Source organism: Taudactylus pleione, unplaced genomic scaffold (assembly GCF_031769625.1).
Source record: "Taudactylus pleione unplaced genomic scaffold, aTauple2 ptg000108l, whole genome shotgun sequence".
Classification (NCBI taxonomy): Eukaryota; Metazoa; Chordata; class Amphibia; order Anura; family Myobatrachidae; genus Taudactylus; species Taudactylus pleione.
In genome coordinates, this window is record NW_028284510.1 from 2,747,459 (window position 1) to 2,770,665 (window position 23,207).

Genomic DNA, 23,207 nt, shown 5'->3' on the forward strand with positions numbered 1-23,207 from the left:
ACTTAGTATGTCATAATATGTAAGGGACATTACTGTATCTTGAAACCACACACCTTAAATGTCATCTTTGGGTGTGTTTGTTATTTGAGCAGGGGGGGGGCACCTGAAACTTTTTTGGCATTTGGCATTTATAGTTATGCCACTGCCCACTATGGCAGCATGCAGATCTACACCTTGGTAAATATTATTGTGATGCAGATTTTATGAATCCAGGGACTACACTATCTTCTCTTGCTTTTGGCACACATATTTTATAACACTTTGTATTACAGTTGTACTACAGAAGCTTGTAAACTCTAAATATAAACTAACATCATTGTTTTGCTAAGGTGGAAAATTGCCCATTCTAAATTAACTAAAGTTTTTAGAAGTGAGTGTTAAAAATGATATTGCCCATAGCAACCAATCAGATTCTACTTAATATTTAACTAGCACCTTCTAGAACATAATAGCTAGAATCTGACTGGTTGCTATGGGCAACATCACTTTTATAACTCACTTCTAAAAACTCTCACTTTAGTAAATTTACCCCTAGCTGTATTTACTCTTAGCAAATAGTTCAATGTAGTCATTTGTCTACCTCTACTAAACAATCTCATTATTCACAGTGGATTTTTTCCCTCTGCTGTTGCAATTGTTGCTGCTTAGCATATTAGGAAAATACAAATGTCATTATTTTATGTGAAGAAGTAAAACACAGGTGAAACAAAATAAGTTAGTATTAAACATAATACATAAAACATCTTTTTAAGAGAATAAATACAATAATCCAAGCAGAATTTTGTTTCTTTCTCCGAACACTGGCACTTTTCTGTGTTGTCGAGTGCTACAGTATGTCTGACAAAATGTGAATCCAGAGTTGTCTTATTCCCACATTCTCAACACTCTACGTGGTTTTGTTTTGTGTACAGAATGAGGAAACAGAGCATTTATTGATGGCTTCATTGTAGCCAGTGGTTCTCAAACTCATTCCTTAGTACTACAGATGCAGAAAGCACTAAATTACAATGAAGTGTGTGTCATGCTTGTAGCGCATTTCGCTATTTCTGAGTTCCAATTTTTAAATAGATAAACAAAACAGGCAATAGGTTCCATATATGGAATAACAATTACATGAGCATCTATTGTATGGTTTCCCCAGGTTTAAATTTACTCCATATAGCTGAGATTACTCCTCACTCTTATTTAAGTTCCATAAGTATTATCTCCTTACACAACTTAGGCCCTCATTCAGAGCCGTTCGCTATTTGCGGTCGTTCATTCAAAAACAAGGGGTGGCTATTCAAATGATCCGTTCGCAAATTGCAGTCTGTTCACACCTCTAAGTCTGAACGAGCGAGCAAAACATACGCTCGTTTATTTGTTAAAAACGCCCCCTGGCCGCTCGCACCATACGTCATGTCCGCTATTTATTAGATTAATCGAGTACATCGACCAGCGTATGAACTGCTCGCTATTCTTGTGGTTGGTGTTTGCTACCACAAATTTGCGAGCAGTTCTGGCTATAAAATAACCCAGTGACGTGGTCAATGACGCTGCTGTATTAATTATGCACACCCATAATACGCCCGTTTTGACCTTTAAGCACGCCTGCGTTCGGATCTCCACTCCCCATTTTCAAGCACCTTCCCCTGTTACCACCCACATACGCCTCATTCTGTCACTCAAAATAGCAGGCACTCGCTATATAGCGTACAAACGATTTTTGGCCGCACTGACTGGTTCGCGCATGCGTACTAAAAACCGTACGCATGCGCAGATGTGCAAACATCGCTCGGAACGAGCGTACTGCCGCTAACGAGCGGCTCTGAATGAGGGCCTTAGTCTACAAGCGACTTACCTCTCTGTCACCGTGTAGGCTTCTTAATATTCTTAGTACTCATCTCCCAGAACAACATGAAGATGAAAACTTTTTTATTCGTCTATTTTTATAATTGGCTGGTACAGAAAAGAGATTTTATTTTAAGATTGTAAAATGACTGTTTTGCATATGAAATTACAGTTTATCACAAAGCTTTAGTTGTTATTGAAGATTAGTGCTGTAGATTTATATCTTTGCAGATAGAAGACAGTGAATGCACTTTGTCTTGTACAATATCAAGCTCATTTCAATGAGAGGAAGTTGGGCAATTCTAACTTATTACCAGGCATGGTTTGATATCTGGTCACATAATCAACAGTTACCATGGTGATATTCATAATGTCAACACCACAATCTTGACACAGTTGAAAGTGTCAACAGGCACAAGTCAACATCCCCAGGTTGTTGACATATTCACAATATTGACATCTAAAATATCCACATGTAAAATGTTGATATTCTGAGATGCCGAAGGTAGGGTTAGACACTGCCGGGAGGGTTAATTACCAGGTGGGAGGTTTGGGTTAGGGATTAGCAGAGTTTAGAGTTAGGCATTAGGGGGAGGGTTAGGAGTAGGGATTAGGGTTAGGGGGAAAAAACTCACTGGAATGCTTTTCTTTCACATGTCTATGCCAGATCTGCTAGTCACATGACTAGGGTTATTCCCTTCAGTCCTGATAGTGGTGCATGCAGGGGTAATGGCAGGCTTGCCTACCCTCCCGATTTGGCCGGGAGCCTCCCAATTTTCGGTTGCCGCTCCTGGCCCCCCGGAAAGGCAGGCAAGCCTCACGACAGCCACCCACCCTCCCGATCTCCTGACCTCCCCCCCAGAATAAACTTTAAAAAACCCCACCGCGGGGGGGGGCCGGTGATGCAATTCGCGCTGAATCGCGTCATCATGGCCCCGCCCCCTGCTTCACAATGCAGAAAATAACGGCATTGTGAAGAGGGGACGGGGCCACGATGACGCGATCATGTCACCCCACCCCCGGCTCCGCCCCAAATGTGACGTCATGGCCTGGCACGCCCCCGCTGTTAGCCGACAATCAGCTCCCTCCCGGAAGGAGGGAACTGATTGTCGGCAAGTATGGTTAATGGTATAAATAAATTACTTACCAAGAATAGAACGAGCACTATACTGTATCTACATAGAGCATATTGCTAGCCAAATAACAGTTCCCATGTGGTTTACTGCACCTTAGCCATGATTGGCTAAGGGCCTACTGCTCTTAGCCAATCAGGGACAATTATAATAGTAACTGGAAACCTTGTGGGTTCTTTGTCACTCAGCTAGCACTTACTGTACATACAATATAACACTCGTTCTGGTCCAGGTAAATCATTATTTTATATTCTGAAAGTCAGGTGCCTACTGTAGAAGAGGACTGACCAGCACTAGGTAAGTATGTAGTGTGAGTGCAGGTAAATGTAAGTTCAAGTGAGTGAGTGAAGATATAATAAAATACTAAAACATTTTGTGTGTATCTTGTCTTTTTTATACATATTTTTTTTTCCACAGTGGGGGTACCATAGCTAATAACCGGCTATTCTCAGACATCTAAATAGATATGTGATATATAAAAAAATAACACAATAGTTATCCAAGGTAAAGACATTATTATTGAAATTATAGATGTAGGGCTGGAATCTGTGTTTTACATCCAGGAATGCTGAAAGGGGGAGGGTGAGTACTGATTACCTGGACCCGGATTGCTTGAGGTGCCCAAGTGCCGCCGACAGCCGCGCCGGGCCCAGGTGACAGGGGGCGTGGCCATGCCCCCTTGGAAAACAAAAAAGAAAAAAAGTCATTTTTTACAGCGCCACGAAGCAGCGCTGTGCACTGGGGAGGGGGACGCTGTGTGCGAACTGGGGAGGGAGGCGCTGTGTGCGCACTGGGGAGGGGGGTACTGTGTGCGCTGTGTGCTCATGGCTGTAGAAGCTGCGTGCAGTCTCCCAGTGCAGCCCAGCATGCAGCAGCGTGTGCTGGGCTACTGTGACGTAAGAGGGAGGGGGATTAGTGCCAGACCCAGGCCCCCGCCGGGCCCCTCCAGCAATCCCCAGCCTTGGTAATTAGTACCCGCTCCCCCCCTCTCGGCACCCCTGCATGCCCAGGTGACCTGGTGGGGAAAATGTTCCCTGTTGCTGCATGTGGCACATTTTTGTTGCACAGTTAAATCATTTTTAATTTTTCAGAGAGGGCAAGGTCACACCTCCCTAATTTGACCTTGCCCCCAGAACCCAGGCCCCACTAAGCTTTCAGCGGCCCTGTTTACATACATTGTAAACTCTAAATATAAACTAACATCATGGTTTTGCCAAGGCGGAAAATTGCCCATTCTAGGGGGTAAATTAGTGCAGTTTAAGGAAGAGGCCATTGTACGATACTATTGTGACACTAAAGCCGCATACACACTAGACGATATGGGCGATATCACTAACGTTCATCTCGTTCGATATCGTCAAGTGTGTATGCAAGATATCGTTGCGCGTCCCCACGGATCGTTAACGATGTCTTTTATCGCCCGTACTTGCAGGGCAACCTGACGATATGAGCCTTTAGGCCCTGATGGTTTACATACAACTCCTATGTTTTGCAATCTGTCCGTGCAAATGATCTATACTGTGCATGTCTCAGTGTCTGCGATGATGTTGCAGTGTCCCATAAGCCATTTTGGGGCAGGGAGAGGGTGGTGACAAACTGTATTTTTGAAATAGGTGTGTCAGCTCCATTTTCCAGGTGTGCCGAGGCCAGGACAAGAAAAAGGCAGGAAGGGAGCGCTAATAGAATGATATTTTAATATTTTAATATTTAATTAGAGTTGTTACAAATGCAGTGTATACATATAAACAAGTAAATATTATTAAAAATATATATCTCTGCAGAAGGACATACAGTATGCACAAATAATAAAAAAATTCTGTCAGCTGACAGAAATAAAAAAAGCAGCTTCTACCACAATAGAATATGAGAAGCAACTGATTACTCAGTCAATGATATAATGTATCCTAAGCAGCATTGATATGAAATATTGTGCACAGGGGGAGATCTACTTAGCTACTGAGAGTGATAAATTGGAGAGTGATAAACTGCCAGCTACTCAGCTCCTACATGTCATGTTACAGGTTGTGCTTGACAAATGACAGTTAGGAGCTAATTGGTTGGTCGTTTATCACTCTCCACTTTATCACTTCCCAGAGCTTAGTACATCTGCCCCTGGATCTTACTTCATGGTAATGGAAGTACAACTTGTAAAGATGTTTTAAACGGATCTGTCAGTGAGAGCACAGAAATGTTAATATTGGTGTGTGGCAGCCAATCTTCTGAAAGGTGGTAAAGACGATAGTAATTAACAGCAGCTGCTTCACTTTGTATTCGAAACATAAAAATATTGTCCAGCATAAGCCTAATATACCTAATATGGTTGGTAGCAGGTCAGTAGTAGTGTTGGCAGGTTTTGTTAAAACCAGATGATTTTTGTATATCAATGACTGTTATTAACCACTTAACTGATATGGTCGCATGGGACGCAAATGCACCCAACTGTGCTTCAGCTGACAAGGTGCGACTGCAACGCCCCCTGTGTTTTTGAAGAGGAAATCAGGGCCTAATTTAGACCCGCTCGCGAGCGCTGAGTGCTCGCAAGCGGGTCGATGTTGGCCAAGTGCGCATGTTATCATGCAGTACACCAATTTGTAATTATATGACCCAGAGTGGGTGCTACTATTATGTAGCAATAATTATTTTGGGGTGAGGGGTTGTTCTGGCTGGACTTTTCTCATGACATCACCACTTAATTCACATAGAATATTTTTTCACTTCTCTATTCGTTTGTATATTATTTATGTCATTTTAATTCTTTTACATTTCATTAACACTTATTGATTTATCTTTACACATCTATCCTTCTACACTTCACTATCACCTTTTTTCCCCTATTCGTGTGATTCCCTGGGGATGGTCCTTGGCTGGAATTTTTTGGGGTGACTTGATTCTCGGACGTGAACCCCTTAATGTTAGGGACGCTGGTATAGAGGAGCCTTGACGTCGGCCCAGCGCTTATTCATATATTTTCAAATGTATGTAACCAATACCTCTGAATTTCTATTATCATGTAGGATTCAAGTATTTTTGATTTAGCTGCAGTGTGCTGGAGGGCAAATTCCTTTTTTCTGTGTTGCCAGAAAAATTTGTCAGCTAATTGGTTAAGAGTCCCGGACACCAGCCACAGAGTCACTGCTTGGCACTGGGGAGGCAGGTACGTGACATATGGGCTTATTAGTGTTCTCACCTGCTGTAATGTGTTTGTTCACCGGTAGAACTGTCAGTGGTGCAGCCAAAGTCCTGAGCTCTGTTGTAAAAGATTCCTAGATGGCGGCATGGGAGATTTGCAGTCTCTCTGTACATCTGGTCATTGATCAGAGTTAAAGTGCAGGGACTAGGAAAGGGCTGTTTCATCAGAGGAAGTAGATATATTATAGTTAATTGTTTATACAGTATGTATACACTTCATCTGTAACAACCAGTGCTGGCTCCAGGGGTCTGAGCACGCTGTGCCGGCCCGGTAAGTAGCACCCTGCAATCACGTATAGCAAATCTGCGCGAGCCCAAAATTGGGCGTCTGGCCTCATTACCATAGGTCACGCCCCCTCCAAATAACATCAGGCTGGGGGTAAAGCCAAGCCCTCTGTCATTGGCTGGACTTCCCCCAGCTCTCTCCCGCCAGTGAATGAATGCCGCGTGCATGCGTGAGGCATCCATTCATCCTCCGGCGGTCAGAACCGCCGCACAGCTGCACCGGTGGGGGTCCCCAACCTCCTGGTTTGACCACCTTTGGGCCACTTCAGCCCACGGGTGGAACAGTGGGACAGTAGTGTCCCGCTGAAATCGGGATGTTGGAGAGGGGTGCGCCCTCTATGAGTGGCGCCCCCGTGCTACCGCACTAGTCGCACACCCCTAGAGCCGGCCCTGGTAACAACTGTAAATAAATAATAAATGATCATTCTGTTAGCGCTTCCTTCCTGTCTTTTTCTTGTATGTTATTCTGTTAGGATACCTGCACCACATTGTCGGGTAGCAGCATTTACTTTGATATGGTGTCATTTGAAGCACTTCATTTGTTCTTTTCTTTTGTGTGAAGGCCAGGGTCTGCATCTTCCATTGCAATGCAAGGGGTGCAAATATATTTATCATTTTGTGCTTTTGCATGTAACCAATAAATGCTGGACAGCTTTATTTTTGCACAGTAATTTAGTTTTGAGTTTGTACTCACCTCTCTAACACCTAAATCTATCTGCACTTTATATATCTGCCCAACCTGCAGTGCAACGTGGTTTTGCCAAAGGTGCACAGTAACTTATTTGCTTTACTCCCAGCTCAGAATCAGGCTGTTGGGTGTAATGCAGAGGTGGCTGGAGAAGCTCAATCAGCAGTGTCTATTGGCTGGTCTCCCATCTGACACTTTATGTAAATGCCATTATAAAGTCCTCCTCTTGTGTACATAAATGTGTTTCAATGTGCAAGGACTGAGCAGCCATTTTAGTGTCTGTACATGCTGTTATACCGCTCGGTACGTGTTTAGATACACCATCAGTCAGACCAGCAAAACGTGCACCAGCCCTATAGCAGGTGCAGTTTTCCTGTCCAAGTATGGTCTCCAATGTGTGCAGTTGAGCATCAATAATAGCAACTACTGTCACCAGCAAGCTCATGACACTCCCATAACACACCCATGACACTCCCATAACACGCCCATGACACTCCCATAACACACCCATGACACACCCATAACACGTCCATGACACTCCCATAACACGCCCATGACACTCCCATAACATGCCCATGACACTCCCATAACACACCCATGACACTCCCATAACACGCCTATGACACTCCCATAACATGCCTATGAAACTCCCATAACATGCCCATGACACTCCCATAACACGCCCATGACACTCCCATAACACGCCCATGACACTCCCATAACACACCCATGACACTCCCATAACATGCCCATTACACTCCCATAGCATTCCCATAAGAGTGACCATCTCCATGTGCACACTTATACCCATTTTCCACCAAAAACAAAGGTCAGACCCCATTTACAGTGCACCTTCGATCGGGGTTATACCTGGGTCAGGCCCCGTTCACACTGAACCTGGGTCTGCCCTGCTAAACTTGTGAGGTCATAAAAAGTGGTAGGTGACTGATCTACAGCCACCTACCCACAAACCCGGGTCACGCCATTTACACTGCACCATTACCCAGGTCACAAATACCTGGGTTGGATTCCCAGGTCACATGACCCAAGTTAGTTTTCAGGGACCTTTTTCCACTGAGCCACTACCTGGCAAAAACCCAGTAATAATCTGGGTTATTGCAGTAGTGGAAAAGGGGTTTAAGACACCTCCCTTTCACCACCCAGAAATGCCTACTACATGTTCAATACACTTCTCTGTGTGTGCATCTGAAATTGAAAATGTACAAACAATATAGAGATACATGCTTGGTGTAACATAGATGCACGTGTAGTCAGGGGCGCCGAGAGGGAGGTGAGCAGGTACAAATTACCCAGGCCTGGGCTTGCTGCTGGGGCCCAGCGGGGGGCCTGGGTCCGGCACTGCTCCCCCTCCCTCTTAAGTCACAGCAGCCCAGCACACACTGCTGTGTGCTGGGCTGCACTGGGAGACTGCTCATGGCTGCTAAAGCAGCAGCAGGAGCAGTCTCCTATGCCTATGGGGATCATGCACCCCATTGGCTGTGCGCTGGGCTGAGGGGCACACAACGCCCCCCCTCCCCAGCTATGGGGGAGTGGTCATGCCTCCCATAGTTAGGCCATGCCCCCTGTCACCTGGGCCCGGCACGGCTCTCTTCGGCCCTGCATGTAGTAGCAAAGCGTTGCTATACTTTGTCCAACATTTACAGTGCAAAGACTGCTGAATCAAGGCCTTCTGCTATTGATACGAATGTTAGATAGTTTGTAGCCATTTTATTTAATTAAACGACAGTAACATGGTGATTAGGACCTGATTCTGATTCACATACAACTTTGCTAAGCCTCCATACGCTGCCTGAGGTCAGAATTCAGATGTGAGTATTTACCCATGTTCTGAGTTGCACAAATCTATGTGCCAGCACCAGCCCAGGACTCTATTATAATTATTATCACCACTTACCCCCATGCTGGGCATAAGAGATATGTCTGAAATAGACATTCCATTGACATTCCCCCAATTTAGAATATGGTGTAACATTGGCAACATGACATAATACATGCCTGCAACACTCCAATGCGATGGTTTACTTCCCTTGGTCATCCTCATGGCCATCCGTTTGCACCTGGAAATTCCCATTTCATGGACATAAAGAAACATATAAAACTCGCTAAAAGCAGCCTCATTTGTACCTGCATGTTAGTCATGATCAGGCCCTATCCTATAAATTGTAAGCTTGTGAGCAGGACCCTCCTACCTCTATGTCTGTCTGTTATTACCCAGTTTTGTTCTAATAATGTTTTTCCAATTTTAAAGTGCAACGGAATATAAGAAACTGTTACTAAATAAATAAAATATGTGCACATCACACCATCATCAAATGAAATGTTTCCATGATGAAAATAATAAACAATATAATACATGTACATCCTGCTCTGAGTTCAAATATTGAACAGAGCAAAAATGAGTGAAAACAAATAAATAACATTGAACTGTACTCTTGACTCTGGGATGGTCTTTTAGATGTTTCCTCAATATCATCCTCCATTTGCATTTGTTACGTCCTCATTTTTATTGTCATCAATATCCTCTTGTACCCTCAGTGTGCCAGCATGTACTCTGGGAAATCTGCAGTAAGGTTGAAAAGATCTAGGATCTGGGATTGGGGGGATCCAGCACATAGATTTTATCCAATCTCTCGCTTGTGGTGGAACTTCACATTTCAATTGCACAACATTTCTCTACTTAAGAGAGTAACCTGAATATTTATCACCGGCTCACCCCTAATCACTCTGGCCTTGTATTATCACTTCTATCTGCTGGGCTCACTCCATGCACTGTCACTTCCAAAATACTTAGTACATGTATAGTGAGAACAACCAAAAGGAAACCTAGGGGGTATATTTACTAAAGGTCGATTTTAATCAATTTCAAATCATTCAAAATTGATTGACATTGGTGTTGTGTTTCTGGAGCTAAATCACACATTTACTAACATACTATTTTTGATTTAGTTTTTTTAAGTAGTAGTAAATGTGTGATATTGCCCCAGAAACACAACATTAATGTTGATCGATTTTGATCGATTTTAAATCAATTAAAATCGACCTTTAGTAAATATTCCCCCTAATGTTAAAGCTACTGCCTTGTAGGTTGGAGGTGCCCAGCTTAATCCAACCTATTTCTATGTGTTTTATTTTCTTGCCAAGTAGTGATTGGGAATGGAGGCAAGGCAAGCCAGTAAGTTATCTGTTGTCTCTTGAGACCTTAATTCAACTCTGGGTGCAAACTTAGAGCCGTATTCAATTTGGAGTGAAGAGTCAGTTTCAGCAAAACTTTTTTGCCGATGACATCATTTTCGCCAGTTTAATTTATCCCTGACTTTTTGCCGGTGTGAAAAGTTTGCGCATTGTAACCAGCGGAAAAGTGTCGGCAATGGATGCCCGGCGGAAAAAGTGCAGAATCGGGGTTTTGGGGTGCAAAATTGCATCACCCACCCTAACCCTTTGTACACCCCCCTTGATGCTAACTGCATCAAAAAACACAACAAAGGACACCCCAAAAAAGCACTTTGAAAAATGGCCAAAAAAAAAAAAAGTTGGGGTACAAGTTCAAAAACTAGCGAAATAGCCTCAGGGGGGGGTATGGAAGTATGGGGGAGTTTTTTTATTGCAGGTGCTTGCTGAAGGTACATTTTTTTGTGCACTTTAAAGCATTATTTGAGTGACTTTGAACTATGCTTGCACCCATTTTCATCTACCCCAAATTTGATGGGAATATTTATTTTCCCCCAAAAAAGTAGCAAAATCTATTCTTCATCACTTGCTCAATGACACAAATTAGCGCCTATTGAGACCATTTAAAAAACCTAAATACCTTTAGCAGGGCTATTCGGGGGTACCCATAGTGAACACCCATGTCAGAGCATCTTTAGGGGGGTGTCAGACTGATTTCCCCAAAACTGCCAGTACTTTTCGTCGATTTCCAATTCGCCGGGTACCGTTTTCGCACATTTGCAAATGAATACGGGGATGCGCGTAAAACTTTTTCGCCCGTAAAACCTCCGATGACGGCGATAAATCCGGCCTCGGATTTTTCACTCCAAATTGAATACGGGCCTTAGAAATAGAAGGCATTTGGAAGTAGCAGACATGGAGCATGCAAGTGTATGGAATTGGATCACACTACAATTGAAAATGCAGTAGAAATACTGTATCAGTGTGGAGTCCACCACAAGCTTGCTCACCTCAACCAACTTAATCAAAATTTTACATGTTCCGCACTCTGAAGAGAAGACTATGATGGATTTGGCTGGCTTAAAAATGTATTGCACTATTTTGGAACAAATATTCCCTGAATCAAATACAGTTAAGAAAGAAATTAATTACGGACGGACCATGTATGATTTTTATTTAAGTGGAGTGGTCACATATCTCAAGCAATGCAGATAGTGGATTTCCGTGGATTAAAGACTATTTTTTATAAGAAAGTTTTGTGGTCACATTTTCTCTTGCACCTCATTTTTATATTCTTGCTAACTAATTCTCATGGTGCCCATTACTTTATATGATTGGGGGAGGTTCTGTCTCTGTACGCTTATTAGAAGACCTCAACCCATGAAAACAGCATAGTCCATGTCTAAAATCTGGGTGATACCTGGTGGCAAAGGATGTGGAGCAGTTCTCATGTTTTTGTGAGTCGGTGTAAGGACTGGCTAGAAGGAAAGACTGTGATGGAGTTGACTGACTTAACAATTGTTTGCAATACAGTAATTTGGTATAAACATTCCATTCCCCGAAATGATATAAAGTTTGGAGTGCATGCATGATTTAATTATTAAAATGGTGTGGTGACATACCTCAGACATTGCAAATAGTTGGGTGCAGTGGCTTAAAGCCTATTGTGTGTGTATATATATATATATATATATATATATAGAAATAATATACATTGTACTGTATATATAATGTAATAATACAATGATAATTGTCTGTAGCCCCAGTTGGGCCAAGCTAGTTTGTTGCTCATGACGTTCTATAACGAAAGAGAATCCACGACATGTAATACACTTTTTAACCACTGGGTGGCGAGTGCACCACTAATGAAATTTGTACTACTCAATTCCATACTATGGGGTCTATTTACTAAGCAGTGTTAGGAGACAGAGAGAAAAGTGATAAGGTGCCAGCCAATCAGCTCCCAACTGTCATCTTACAGGCTGTGCTTGAAAAATGACAGTTGGGAGCTGATTGGCTGGCACCTTATCACTTTCTTATCACTTATCACTCTGTCTAGTAACACTGTTTAGTAGATAGATCCGTATAGAAGTTAATGGATATCCCTGACAATTGGGCCAATCACATTCACGCAGTTTATTTGCATGTTGCATGTTCACACAACTAATTTTTTTATAATATCGCAGAAGCTCTTTGAACGGGATGCAAATCAGTTTACATACATAACTACAGTAGTGCTATTGTCGTGCTCTTATGACCATATAACTAATAGTGTACATTAATGAGATGCACACACAGCTTTCTTTGAGACGGCAGAAGGTGGTATGTATTCCACAATGCAATATACTAGTTATTGTTACAGGATAGGACTGATGTGGAAGGAAAATAGAGGTTCAATGGAGTAATAAGGATTAGGTAAGGAAAAGTATATTTGTGGTAAAATGGTTTCAATTCAGTCATATTCACGTAGTATTATAGCAATTTATTAGAAACTATGATATAAAAGATGTATAAATAACCTTCCATGTATCCCAAGCTGATCTAGCTGTAGAGCCTTTAGAATATATATATATATATATATATATATATATACAGAATGTACTAATAATGCTCTATAATAATAAAATATCAGATGCTTTGCCCGTTGATAGTCAGAATGCCCAAGACTATAGGTCACCTCTCCTTTCTCAGGCCTTGAGCTTTTGGACATATTCCTTATATTACATATATTAATGTTTATCCTATATTATGTAATGTGATTCATTAGTTCAGCTAAATCTGCCTAATAACTTATAGAGTACAAGTGTATAAACAATATTGGGGGGGGTCAGTTCTTCATTCTAGAACTGTCCTCATGCCGCATGATGTATCAGTTGGATATCTGCTAGTAAAATACCTTACTCTTGCACTTTTGTGAACCAGATTATTGTTGGATTAATTGAGATTTCCATATCAGGACCAAGACATAAAAATTGTTGTGAATATTATGCTAATTTGAAGTTAAATTATGTACAAGGCTACCTCCAAGTAGGTCAAATTCTTGAATCTCCACTTTCAGAAACAAGAGCACACGTATATGTGTTATTTGCATAACTGCGGCTTTTATTTCTTTTAATAACATGTAACAACTTACATTTATAAAGCTAGGCAGCACAAATATAAGGCAAAACTTGAACAGGATAATGTGGTATCTTTAATGAAAGTATTGGGTATATTTATTAAAGTGCGGGTTTTTAGAAGTAGAGATGTTGCCCCTAGCAACCAATCAGATTCTAGTTATTATATTCTAGAAGGTGCTAGCTAATTGTTAAGTAGAATCTGATTGGTGGCTATTGGCAACATATTCACTTCTAAAAACCCTTTAGTAAATATACTCGTCAGTGTCATTTTATCCCTACAAGCCTGATTAAATCATTCAGTTAATGCTTTTTCCAGTCTGGATGGTATAGAATTCTTTAAAAAGCCTTTTACATTTTGGCCTATGAAGACATAGAGGATGGGGTTGATGCAACTGTTGAAGTAAAGCAACCATATAGAAATGTTATATGTTATATTATTCATGCTATAATTAGCTGTTTCCAGCAATGGACATATGTGAATTGGAAACGTACAGATAAAGAAACATAATATGACTGCAGTGATGATCTTATAGGGTCGCTGTTTCCTCTTTGGTGTTTTAACTTTTCTAAGTTTAAAACAAATTAGACAATAACACATTAAGATGACCGAAAAAGGAACAATAAACAGGGTGACAAATCTGGTGATGTCCAATATTGTATGATAACTACCATAGTTTATAAACATATGAGGAGAACTTAGTATAAACGTCACCACCCAAAGTATTGCTGAAATGTTGCAGACTAATTTGGGTTTTCTATAAGTTTTGGACCAAAATGGCCACATTATGGAGACACAGCGGTCAATACTCATGGCGGTTAAAAAATATACACTAGCGCTCATGTTCAAAATCCATACAGCATTGATGACAAAACTAACAATAAAGTGAGGTTCTATGAATGTAAATGGGATAGAGACACAACATATGAAGTCGGCTATGGCAAGGTTAAGGAACCAAACACCGCTAACTGTCTTTAACTTAAACCCAGCAATCCAGATAACCAAACTGTTCCCCACAATTCCCAAAACAAAAATTATACTGTAGAAAATGATTGTCAGCACTGTATATATTAGGGAATAACTGGAGTCATTATCTGATACTGTCCGATTAGAGAACGTCTGATTGTCCGAGAGATTATAGTGCACAGCAGATGTTGTCCTGAAAGCAGATTAGAGCATAAATAGTGTTACTATTAATTATGTTCTGTATTTAAATTAAATGTAGAAATATAATCCTAGCACAATAATTCAAGAATGATTATTTTCCATTATTTGCATGTTGCATGTTTTACCCATCACAGTACAGATTTTTTCAGACACATTTCCCCCTGCTAAAATAAACAATATTGCAGTTTTATATTATCCTTGGCACACAGGTAAACAAGTTAAATGTCCAAAGTCACCATGCTTGAAGGTCCTGATTCAGAGCCGGACGCTCTTTGAGAGCACTCGCTCTGAATCTGGGCTGTCTTTTTTTTTTTTTGGGACGGCCTCCTGGCCGCTAGCTAAGCTGTGGGTGACCACCCACAGCTTTAGTGGGTGGCCAGGTGATGGTTTGTGATGGTCACGACCATCGCGACCATCAGGTTTGCGGCAAGACCCTTGTGGTAGGTCTGGTCTGCCGCAAGCCCCAGTGAGCTCCCTGCTCTAATAGAGTAGGAAGCTCACTACTGACATCACTCGTGATGTCAGAAGGGCCACCCCAAAATGGCAGGCGTTCCTTTGGGAATGCCTCCATTTGGCCAGCCACCCCCCTCCCTGCCTACAAAACGGGGCGAGCTGTCAATCAACATCGACAGCTGCCCCATCTTGCAGTGAGTCCCACGGCAAGTGAAAATTTGCTAGCTGTGGGGCTCACGCTCACGTAGTGTGCACGCCGTGCATGCACACTGCCCGGCCATCGACCCGCTTGCGAGTGCTATGCGCTCGCGAGCGGGTCTGAATCAGGCCCTAAATCCCCTATTTTAAAAAGTTTTATTATTAATTATTATAAGATAAGCATCCACAACCACATAATTACTTTCGTTCCAATAGATAGACATTAAAAATTTTAACTATGCCTAGACAGACAATAGATGTTAGACAGGGACAAAAGTTTGACACAGAAAAGGTCAACAGGTATAGGTTAACAGGGTCAAAAGGTCGACACAAAAATGGTCAACACAAAATTGTTGACACATATATATTTTTTTTAGGGTTAGGGCTAGGCACTAGAAGGGATGGTTAGGTTTAGGCACTTACCCAGACGGTTAGGCACTAGAAGGGAAGGCTAGGGTTAGGCATTTTTGTGTCGTCATTCTGGCCATGTTGAAATTCATCCATGTCTACTTTTTCTGTGTCAACCTTTTGTCCCTTTTAACCTTGTTTCCCTGTCTACCCATTGCCTGTCTAACATCTGCTTTTTATTGTCTATCTATTATACCAAACCCAAATTACTTGTCCTCCCCACTGTATGTATTATATCTTTTTTGGTACTGTTTCTTCAAATCCAATGTTATTTATAAATAGAGAGAAGAAACATAGATCATGATTCAGGGATGGTCACTGCTGTGGCCACTCTTGCATCTGTAGCTGGAGTTGCAGCTTTTATAATATGCAAATGGTGTAACCTGCAAGGTCTGATATGTCCACTTTCTGCATCTCCTCATGCTGTAATACCGCCAGTGATTTTTTTAGATGCCATCATCGACGCTTGCACCAGCCCTATGGCGGGTACAGTGTCACTGTCTGACTCTGGCCTCCTATGGCTGCGGTGGTGCATCTGGGAAGGTAGCTGATTTCACTGATAGATCGGCATCACTCCCATAACACCATGAGGCTCTTTTTTTTGCGTTTACTTCTAGCCACCTCACAGGCACAGCTCAGGAACACCCATCACTTTCCTGCTCCATTTCTGTTACTGTCTGACCCAATCACTACTTGACCTGTGTGCGTACACTCTGTTTCGCACATGTGCTGTTCGGGTATTCAGAGATTTATTACTCATCCACAGTTGCTAAAAAATCACTCAACTACATCAACATCAACATTACATACAGATTGCATGTGACTAGAAATCAGGCACATAGAGAGTAGAACATCTAGCACTGTTGCTAAGTCATGCTATATCTGTTCCTTTTGGCACACCAGATCCTGAGCAACTTAGACGCGCCGAGCATCATTATTTGCATGAATAAAACAACACTGATCAATTTGATGTGCGGCACTTGTATATCTGTGTGCGAATGAGTCTGAATCTGCGTAAGAAGGGCTATGATGCAGTGGTAGCAGCTTTTTCTCACACCAAGTTCCATTGTGTTTCATCTGCAACTTTGTACCTGTTTAAAACTAATTTCTGAGCAGTTAAAGTCACAGACCAGCATTTTTAGTATGAAGTGAGTCGTATTTTCCTGTGTCTGGGATGCAAATAAAACTACAGTTCACTACTCCTCTCTGAGAGTATCAGTCGCACTGGGCATCCCTCATCATAAAGCCTATAGACACTGGGTGTATGAGGGCACATCTGTAGCTTTAGGGAAATGAATGAAATTTATTTTAAAAATTCCATTCATTATAATATCATATACTGTAGAAACAAAATATTGATAATATTTTTTATCATATGCAGTATATAATATAATTAAGTGCAACAAATTATGCTGGCACTTATAAGTAAATTAATATTATTAAATAAATATTTTAAATATCACCAGAGGTATTATCCAGAATCATGCAACAGTAGAGATTTGCTGGTCTGGTTTCCAGAAAACCGACAACAACCGAATTTAGGGCTACTGGGTCGAATTGAGTCCCATCTCGGTTCTCTTTTGAAGCTCCGACTCGAACCAGGCCAGCTTTTAAAAACCAAACTCGAGTTTTGTATTGCATGTAAACAGGTCAAAATTAGGGATGTGCGCCAACCCCTGTGTTTGGGTTTTGGTTTGGGATCTGTATCTCCTTCAAGATTTTGGATCTGGATTTGGTTTTGAAAACCACCCTCAAGTGTTTTGGTTTTGGATCTGTATTTTTTTAAATAAATAGATAAAAAGTTTTAAAAACAGCTAAAATCGTGTAATTTATGCATTACAAAATCTGAAAATTCGGATTTAAAATCCAATTTCTGAACCACGAAAAGATCACAACTGCAACCCGGATTTAACTGGATCTCCTCAGGAGATTAGAACTGCGACTTTGATTTACCCGGATTTCCGAAATTCGGGTGTATTCGAATTTCTGGAGAACTGAACCGCACATCTCTAGTCAAAATTACATGTTTTAGCTATTTTTATTGATTTTGTGAGGAATCCAAAACCAAAACTACCACACTAAAACCAAATATGAACCCAAAACCCTTGAAGGGTGGTTGGGCAAAACCAAATCCAAAATTCAAAGATGAGTTTAGAACCAAAACCAAAACACAGGGGTCTGTGCAGATCTCTATGAAAAACAATAGTAAACAATTAAACCTTCTATTCATTAAACACGCACACACTTGCACTAAGTTAATAAAAGCTGAATTGGGATCTCTTGTGATGGCCATCTATCATATCTGACACATTCTACAATATTTACATTCATGAATTTTGGGCCAAAATCTCTACGTATTACCAATATTGGCATTGTTTTTGTTTATTTTTTAATAAGGATGTAATGGTGCTCACTAGTTTTAATAACATTTGTCCTGTGTACATTATTTGAAAGAAGAAGAAAAACAATGCACCATTTTTATGAATTGTTTTAAAATTGAAAACAGGAAAGATATTTAATGAGTAAGGAAATCTTTCTGAACATTCCAACAAAACAAACAATATGAATCCATTGATTATAATCAAAATAACCAAAATTATTTGTATAGAAGCATCTTACAAAATCTGGTACCTATTGATTAACAGGAATAAAATCATACATACCGTAGATGGGTAGATACAGTATGTCTTAAATGTAATTCTGATGTCTGTTTTAAATGTTAATACATTGGATAATTATAAGAATCTAGGCTGAGCTTGAAGAGAAGACAAATGTTCTTCCAATATCAAGATGGTCTGAACAAAAAAATTGCTTAATTTTAACCAAAATTTACTAAAAGGTGGTTTTCTAAAACCGGGGAACGTTTACTAAAGGGCAAACAGCTCTAAAACTAATAAGCACCATATTACAAATTACCATCATATTTTTTTTTACATGTTAAGATTACTAACTGTAAAATTTATGAAGTTGAAATTTGGCAAATTTAAAAACAAAACACAATAAAAACTGTTTGTGCAAAATTGCTCACAAAATATGCATTTGAGAAAGAAGAATACAATTATTAATTTGGAAAAGTATTGTTTTTTAATGATTAAGATGCCAAGACAATTAATTATCTTATGAGACAAACTTATTTTCTAATATACTGTATATATTGTCGAGGAATGAATAAATAATTATAATTCTATGAAGGGCATTTTAACATTATATTAGTGGTTCAACAATATTTACTAATTATATGAGGGCAATAATTTTTAACAGTTTGATGGAGCAACATTTATTATTTAATGGCAATATAAGTGGTACCAATCATGAAATAATGTGTTGTTCCTGTCATAAATAATTATCTCCTCTATGTTATAATTATTAAATAATATTGATTGCCCTCTTAATATAATCATACTATAATCATACTATAATTTGTTCCCCTAATATAGTCAACAAATATTTTACCTCATAATACAAACATCAGTCTGTTTTGCCCCCTTAATCAATAAAAAGTTATTGCACTTATAATTAATAAGTATATACTATTCACTTCCTATGAATAGATTTGCCAGATCTATCTATGGTTTTCTATGTGGTTTTGCCTAAACCATTGTGGTTTAGCCTAACCAGTGGGCAATTTTGAGGTTACGAATCTACTACTGGATAGTAAATCAAGGGGACTGGAGGTGAAAACCGCCAGCGATGTGTATTTTAAGTATAGTTACAGCTTTGCTTAAAAAGGTATATTTTTTTAAAACACTAACTATTTAAAGTTAATTACCACCCCACTGTGAAGTTTTTACCCAAATCCATCCAGTTGAAGGCCCAGAACAGGCTCCCCAGATCAAAGTTCTGCCCAGAATACACCAATGAGAGGTCTGACTGGGATCCAAAGTTACAACTCTGTGAAGTTTTTATACAAACCCATCCAGTTGATGGCTTAGAAAAGGAACCCTGGGTCAAATTTCTGCCAAATGTACACCAACGGGAGGTCCGACCGGGACCCTTACCCGACTAAAACATGGCCAGGATCCAAATGGACCACCTCACATTGGTTTCATCACAATCAGAGTAGAGGTGTTCAAATGCATAACTGGACAAACAAACAAACAGACCAATACATTTATATATAAGATAGATAATCATGTGTATAAATAAGCTTACTGAAAGCCAAAATCCTGTGTCTCATCAAATAAGCTGTGATTTGAATCAGGGGTCTTCATGTTGGCTGAACACCTGCAAACACATCAATACATGTATACAATCATTTTGCAGTTGTTAACTACAAATAAATAAATTAAATAATTTCTACTGTTTATTTAAATACTCTTTTGAAATTAGTAGTATATGACATTCAATTTAACTAAGAGATATAAAGAAAAAAAAAAAAAATGCTGTGAATTGTATAAATGCAATATGCTAAGAGTATGCTGCTCTTAATTGTATTTATTAAGTGCAATGTTTGAATCTGCAATCTCCTTTTATTAAAATGTATTTTTACTGCAAGAACACTTCAGTAAACCTTTGATACGTGTGCATAAATTAAGTAAATACTGGATAACAATAATATGAAAAAATAGCACCTAAAATCTGGGTACATGTATATGTTTAAATAATTATGCTCCTGTTTCAATGGGACGCAGTACTGATATATTCCTTGCTGAGTGATTTATTTTTATACTGCACATGCGTATGAGTCACGCTTACAAATGTGCCAAGAGTGAATACAGACGGCGGTCACAGTGAGAATACAGTTGTAGAGTGATTGACAGTGACCATAAGTGTAAGTTAATGGGGGGGTGGCAAATCAAATGAAGGCATGTTGCTATCATTTCAGGGTCATATTTCTGACTATGACTGCAGCTGTCTATGCAGTTGCAAAGGCTCTGGTGGCTTACTTCTGGTAGACATTCTGAGCAGCCATATATTTGCTCAAATGATCGATGGTGTGACTGATGGTGCATCTTTGTACACAAGCGGCAGATCAGAGACACCACTAGTGGGTGACTCTGTACAAATCCCAGCAGCTGCGGGATTTTCATATTTTTATAGAATTGCTGCATACGGAATCGCAGTCATGACGGGAATTGCGTCCACCTCTGAATCAGGCCCTATGTGAGATATGTTGCCCATGAAAACTTTTTGTTAAAATAAATTTCCTTTTAAAATCTTTAACAGGATATTATATTAGAAAATGGATATTGGAGCAACAGCATTTACATGACTGAAGTACTGTAGTAGCAGGTGCTGGAGGACCTAAATCAAACCATTGTAGAATTGAGGAGTAGATGTCAAGTACTATCCATCCATCAGTAGTCAGTACATTTCTCAGCTAAAACCATGGACAGCAGAACTCTAAATTGCATTGATGGACTATTTCCATTTCCCTCTAATTATTTGCCTGGTTTTATTGCTGCTGCCGAATCCTTCTTGACTTTCTGCTTAAATGTCTATTTTTTCTCCAGCCAACCAAAATGTCTATTTTTTCTCCAGGCAATCAAAAAGGCACGTCCAAGTACTATCCATCCCTCAGTTTCCAGTACATTAGTTCCCAGCTAAAATCATGGACAACAGTACTCTAAATTGTATCCTAAAAACATTGATGGAATATTTCCATTTCCCCTTTAATTATTTGCCTTTTTTTATTGCTGCAGGTTTATCCTTCTTGACTTTCTGCTTAAATGTCTATTTTTTCTCCAGCCAACCAAAAAGACCTGTCCAAACTCATCTGCTTCTGTTGATATCTTTAATTTTTGTGGAACTCTTTTTAGAGTTATGTTGCTATTCATGAGTTTTGCCTATACTTTCTTCCCACTGCCTGCTGTAGTTTTATGCCAAATGCTCCTTATATTTTTCATGTACAACAATTTATTGTTCCTTTACAATATAAATATTTTTTTAAGGAACAACAGTTATACAATTTTGAAAAGTGTAATCATGTAAAACTTTGTCCATCATCTACAATATATCAATAGCAGTAAGGTTAATAATAATAATAATAATAATCATAATCATAATCATAATCATAATCATAATCATAATAATAATAATCATAATAATAAATTAGGTTAACCTTCTGAATATTACCTACTAGAAATAACAGAAATTTTGGTACAGTACATGTACTTCCTTCAAGATTTGCCTAGTGGTCACATTCTATTCTGTTTGCTAAATTTAAACAAAATTTCACAAGCTTTGGCCAAGCAAAGCTACAATCAAAATTGTACATGTTTTACAAACTTTTATTATTTGAATTTTTATTATCCATGATCTCTTACCTTAGTATGGCAATTGCACAGATTTTGTTGTTATAGATGGAAATAAAAATTGTGGATGTTTATGTTTGAATAGTTTTTATAAAAATATTGTCTCAGTAAATCATTTTTGTCTCCACAAATAATTAGCTTTTCCAGAGCACTGAATAAAAGGAAAACAGAATAAACAGACAAACAAAAATATTTATACATTTAAATACAGTTACATAATTATGCTATACTAACTTGAGTTGTTGTTGGCGAATATTTAAATTTTTTTAAAAGATTTACATTAATAATGATACATGAATCACTTAGGAATTAACAGCATTGTTTATTATATATCTATATAGAAAATTACTTCACTCTTTGTATTGTAACATGTCATGGAGCAAATTTGCTTCTTGTAGCTGGGTTTATTCCCCTATCTAAGGAAAAGCGCAACTGTATATGTGATGTGTTTTATATATGTATATATATATATATATATATATATATATATATGTGTATATACAATTCACTCTAAATTTAACTCACCTCTCTGTTTCCAATTGAGCTTCTTAATATGCATAGTACTCTTCTCACAGAGCAGCAAAGCAATGACTGTATTTTTAATAAAACTGTTATAACTGGCTGGTTCACCAAAGAGATTTTGTTCTAAGATTTTACAGCAACTTCGTTACATATGGATATTAGTTTATCACACAGTTTCTGTTGTTATTGAAGATTAGTACTGTAGATGTGTATCTGTCTAGATAGTACTCTGTTCCACAATATCACACTAATTTCAGTGAGAGTTAGAAGCAAAAACTAACTTAAAATCAAGGGCGGTTAATATAGGAACATATCCCATTATTTAGCTAATTACACTCATCTCATGCAGTTTTCCCAAGCCTTAATTTTGTATGCACTGTGCATCAAGTATGGAGCACAAACTGCTCGAGACACAGCACAATGCCCTCTTTGGTATTACCATGCTCTTCTGATTGTGCTGGTGCCCATAACTTTATACCAAAGAGCATGAGTTTGTTACGTAAGAGAGTGGCGTATGAAGAGACTCAGCAGTTTTCACCTGCATGTTGTAAAGGAGCTGAATACAGGTTAATTTCACCAATGAGCCTAGGGCTTCATTCAGAGCCGCTCGTAAGCGGCCGCTCGTTCGTTCCGAGCGATGTTCGCACATCTGCGCATGCGTACGGGTTGTAATACCCTTGCGCGAACCAGTCAGTGCGGCCGAAAATCATTTGTTCGCTATATAGCGAATGCCTGCTATTTTGAGTGACAGAGGGAGGTGTATGTGGGTGGTAA

General features: G+C 39.5%; 1 protein-coding gene across 1 annotated transcript; it reads right to left on the reverse strand.

The window, feature by feature from the left end:
• Nucleotides 1–13,466: 13,466 nt before the first annotated feature.
• On the reverse strand, nucleotides 13,467–19,868 carry LOC148525445 (chemerin-like receptor 1). The gene is made up of 2 exons (XM_088470966.1): nucleotides 19,810–19,868; nucleotides 13,467–14,590 (listed from the first exon to the last, which is right to left on the reverse strand). Exons 1-2 carry the CDS (start codon nucleotides 19,866–19,868, stop codon nucleotides 13,726–13,728), a joined length of 924 nt encoding a protein of 307 aa, XP_088327092.1. The 3' UTR covers nucleotides 13,467–13,725.
• Between the last annotated feature and the right edge of the window lie 3,339 nt (nucleotides 19,869–23,207).

Excerpts from the sequence above, each read along its gene's own strand:
- LOC148525445 (XM_088470966.1), bottom strand. The coding sequence starts at position 19,868 with ATGAAGACCCCTGATTCAAATCACAGCTTATTTGATGAGACACAGGAT. Across the intron at positions 14,591-19,809 it reads ACACAGGATTTTGGCTTTCA|GACAACATCTGCTGTGCACT; the intron begins GTAAGCTTATTT and ends ATCTGCTTTCAG.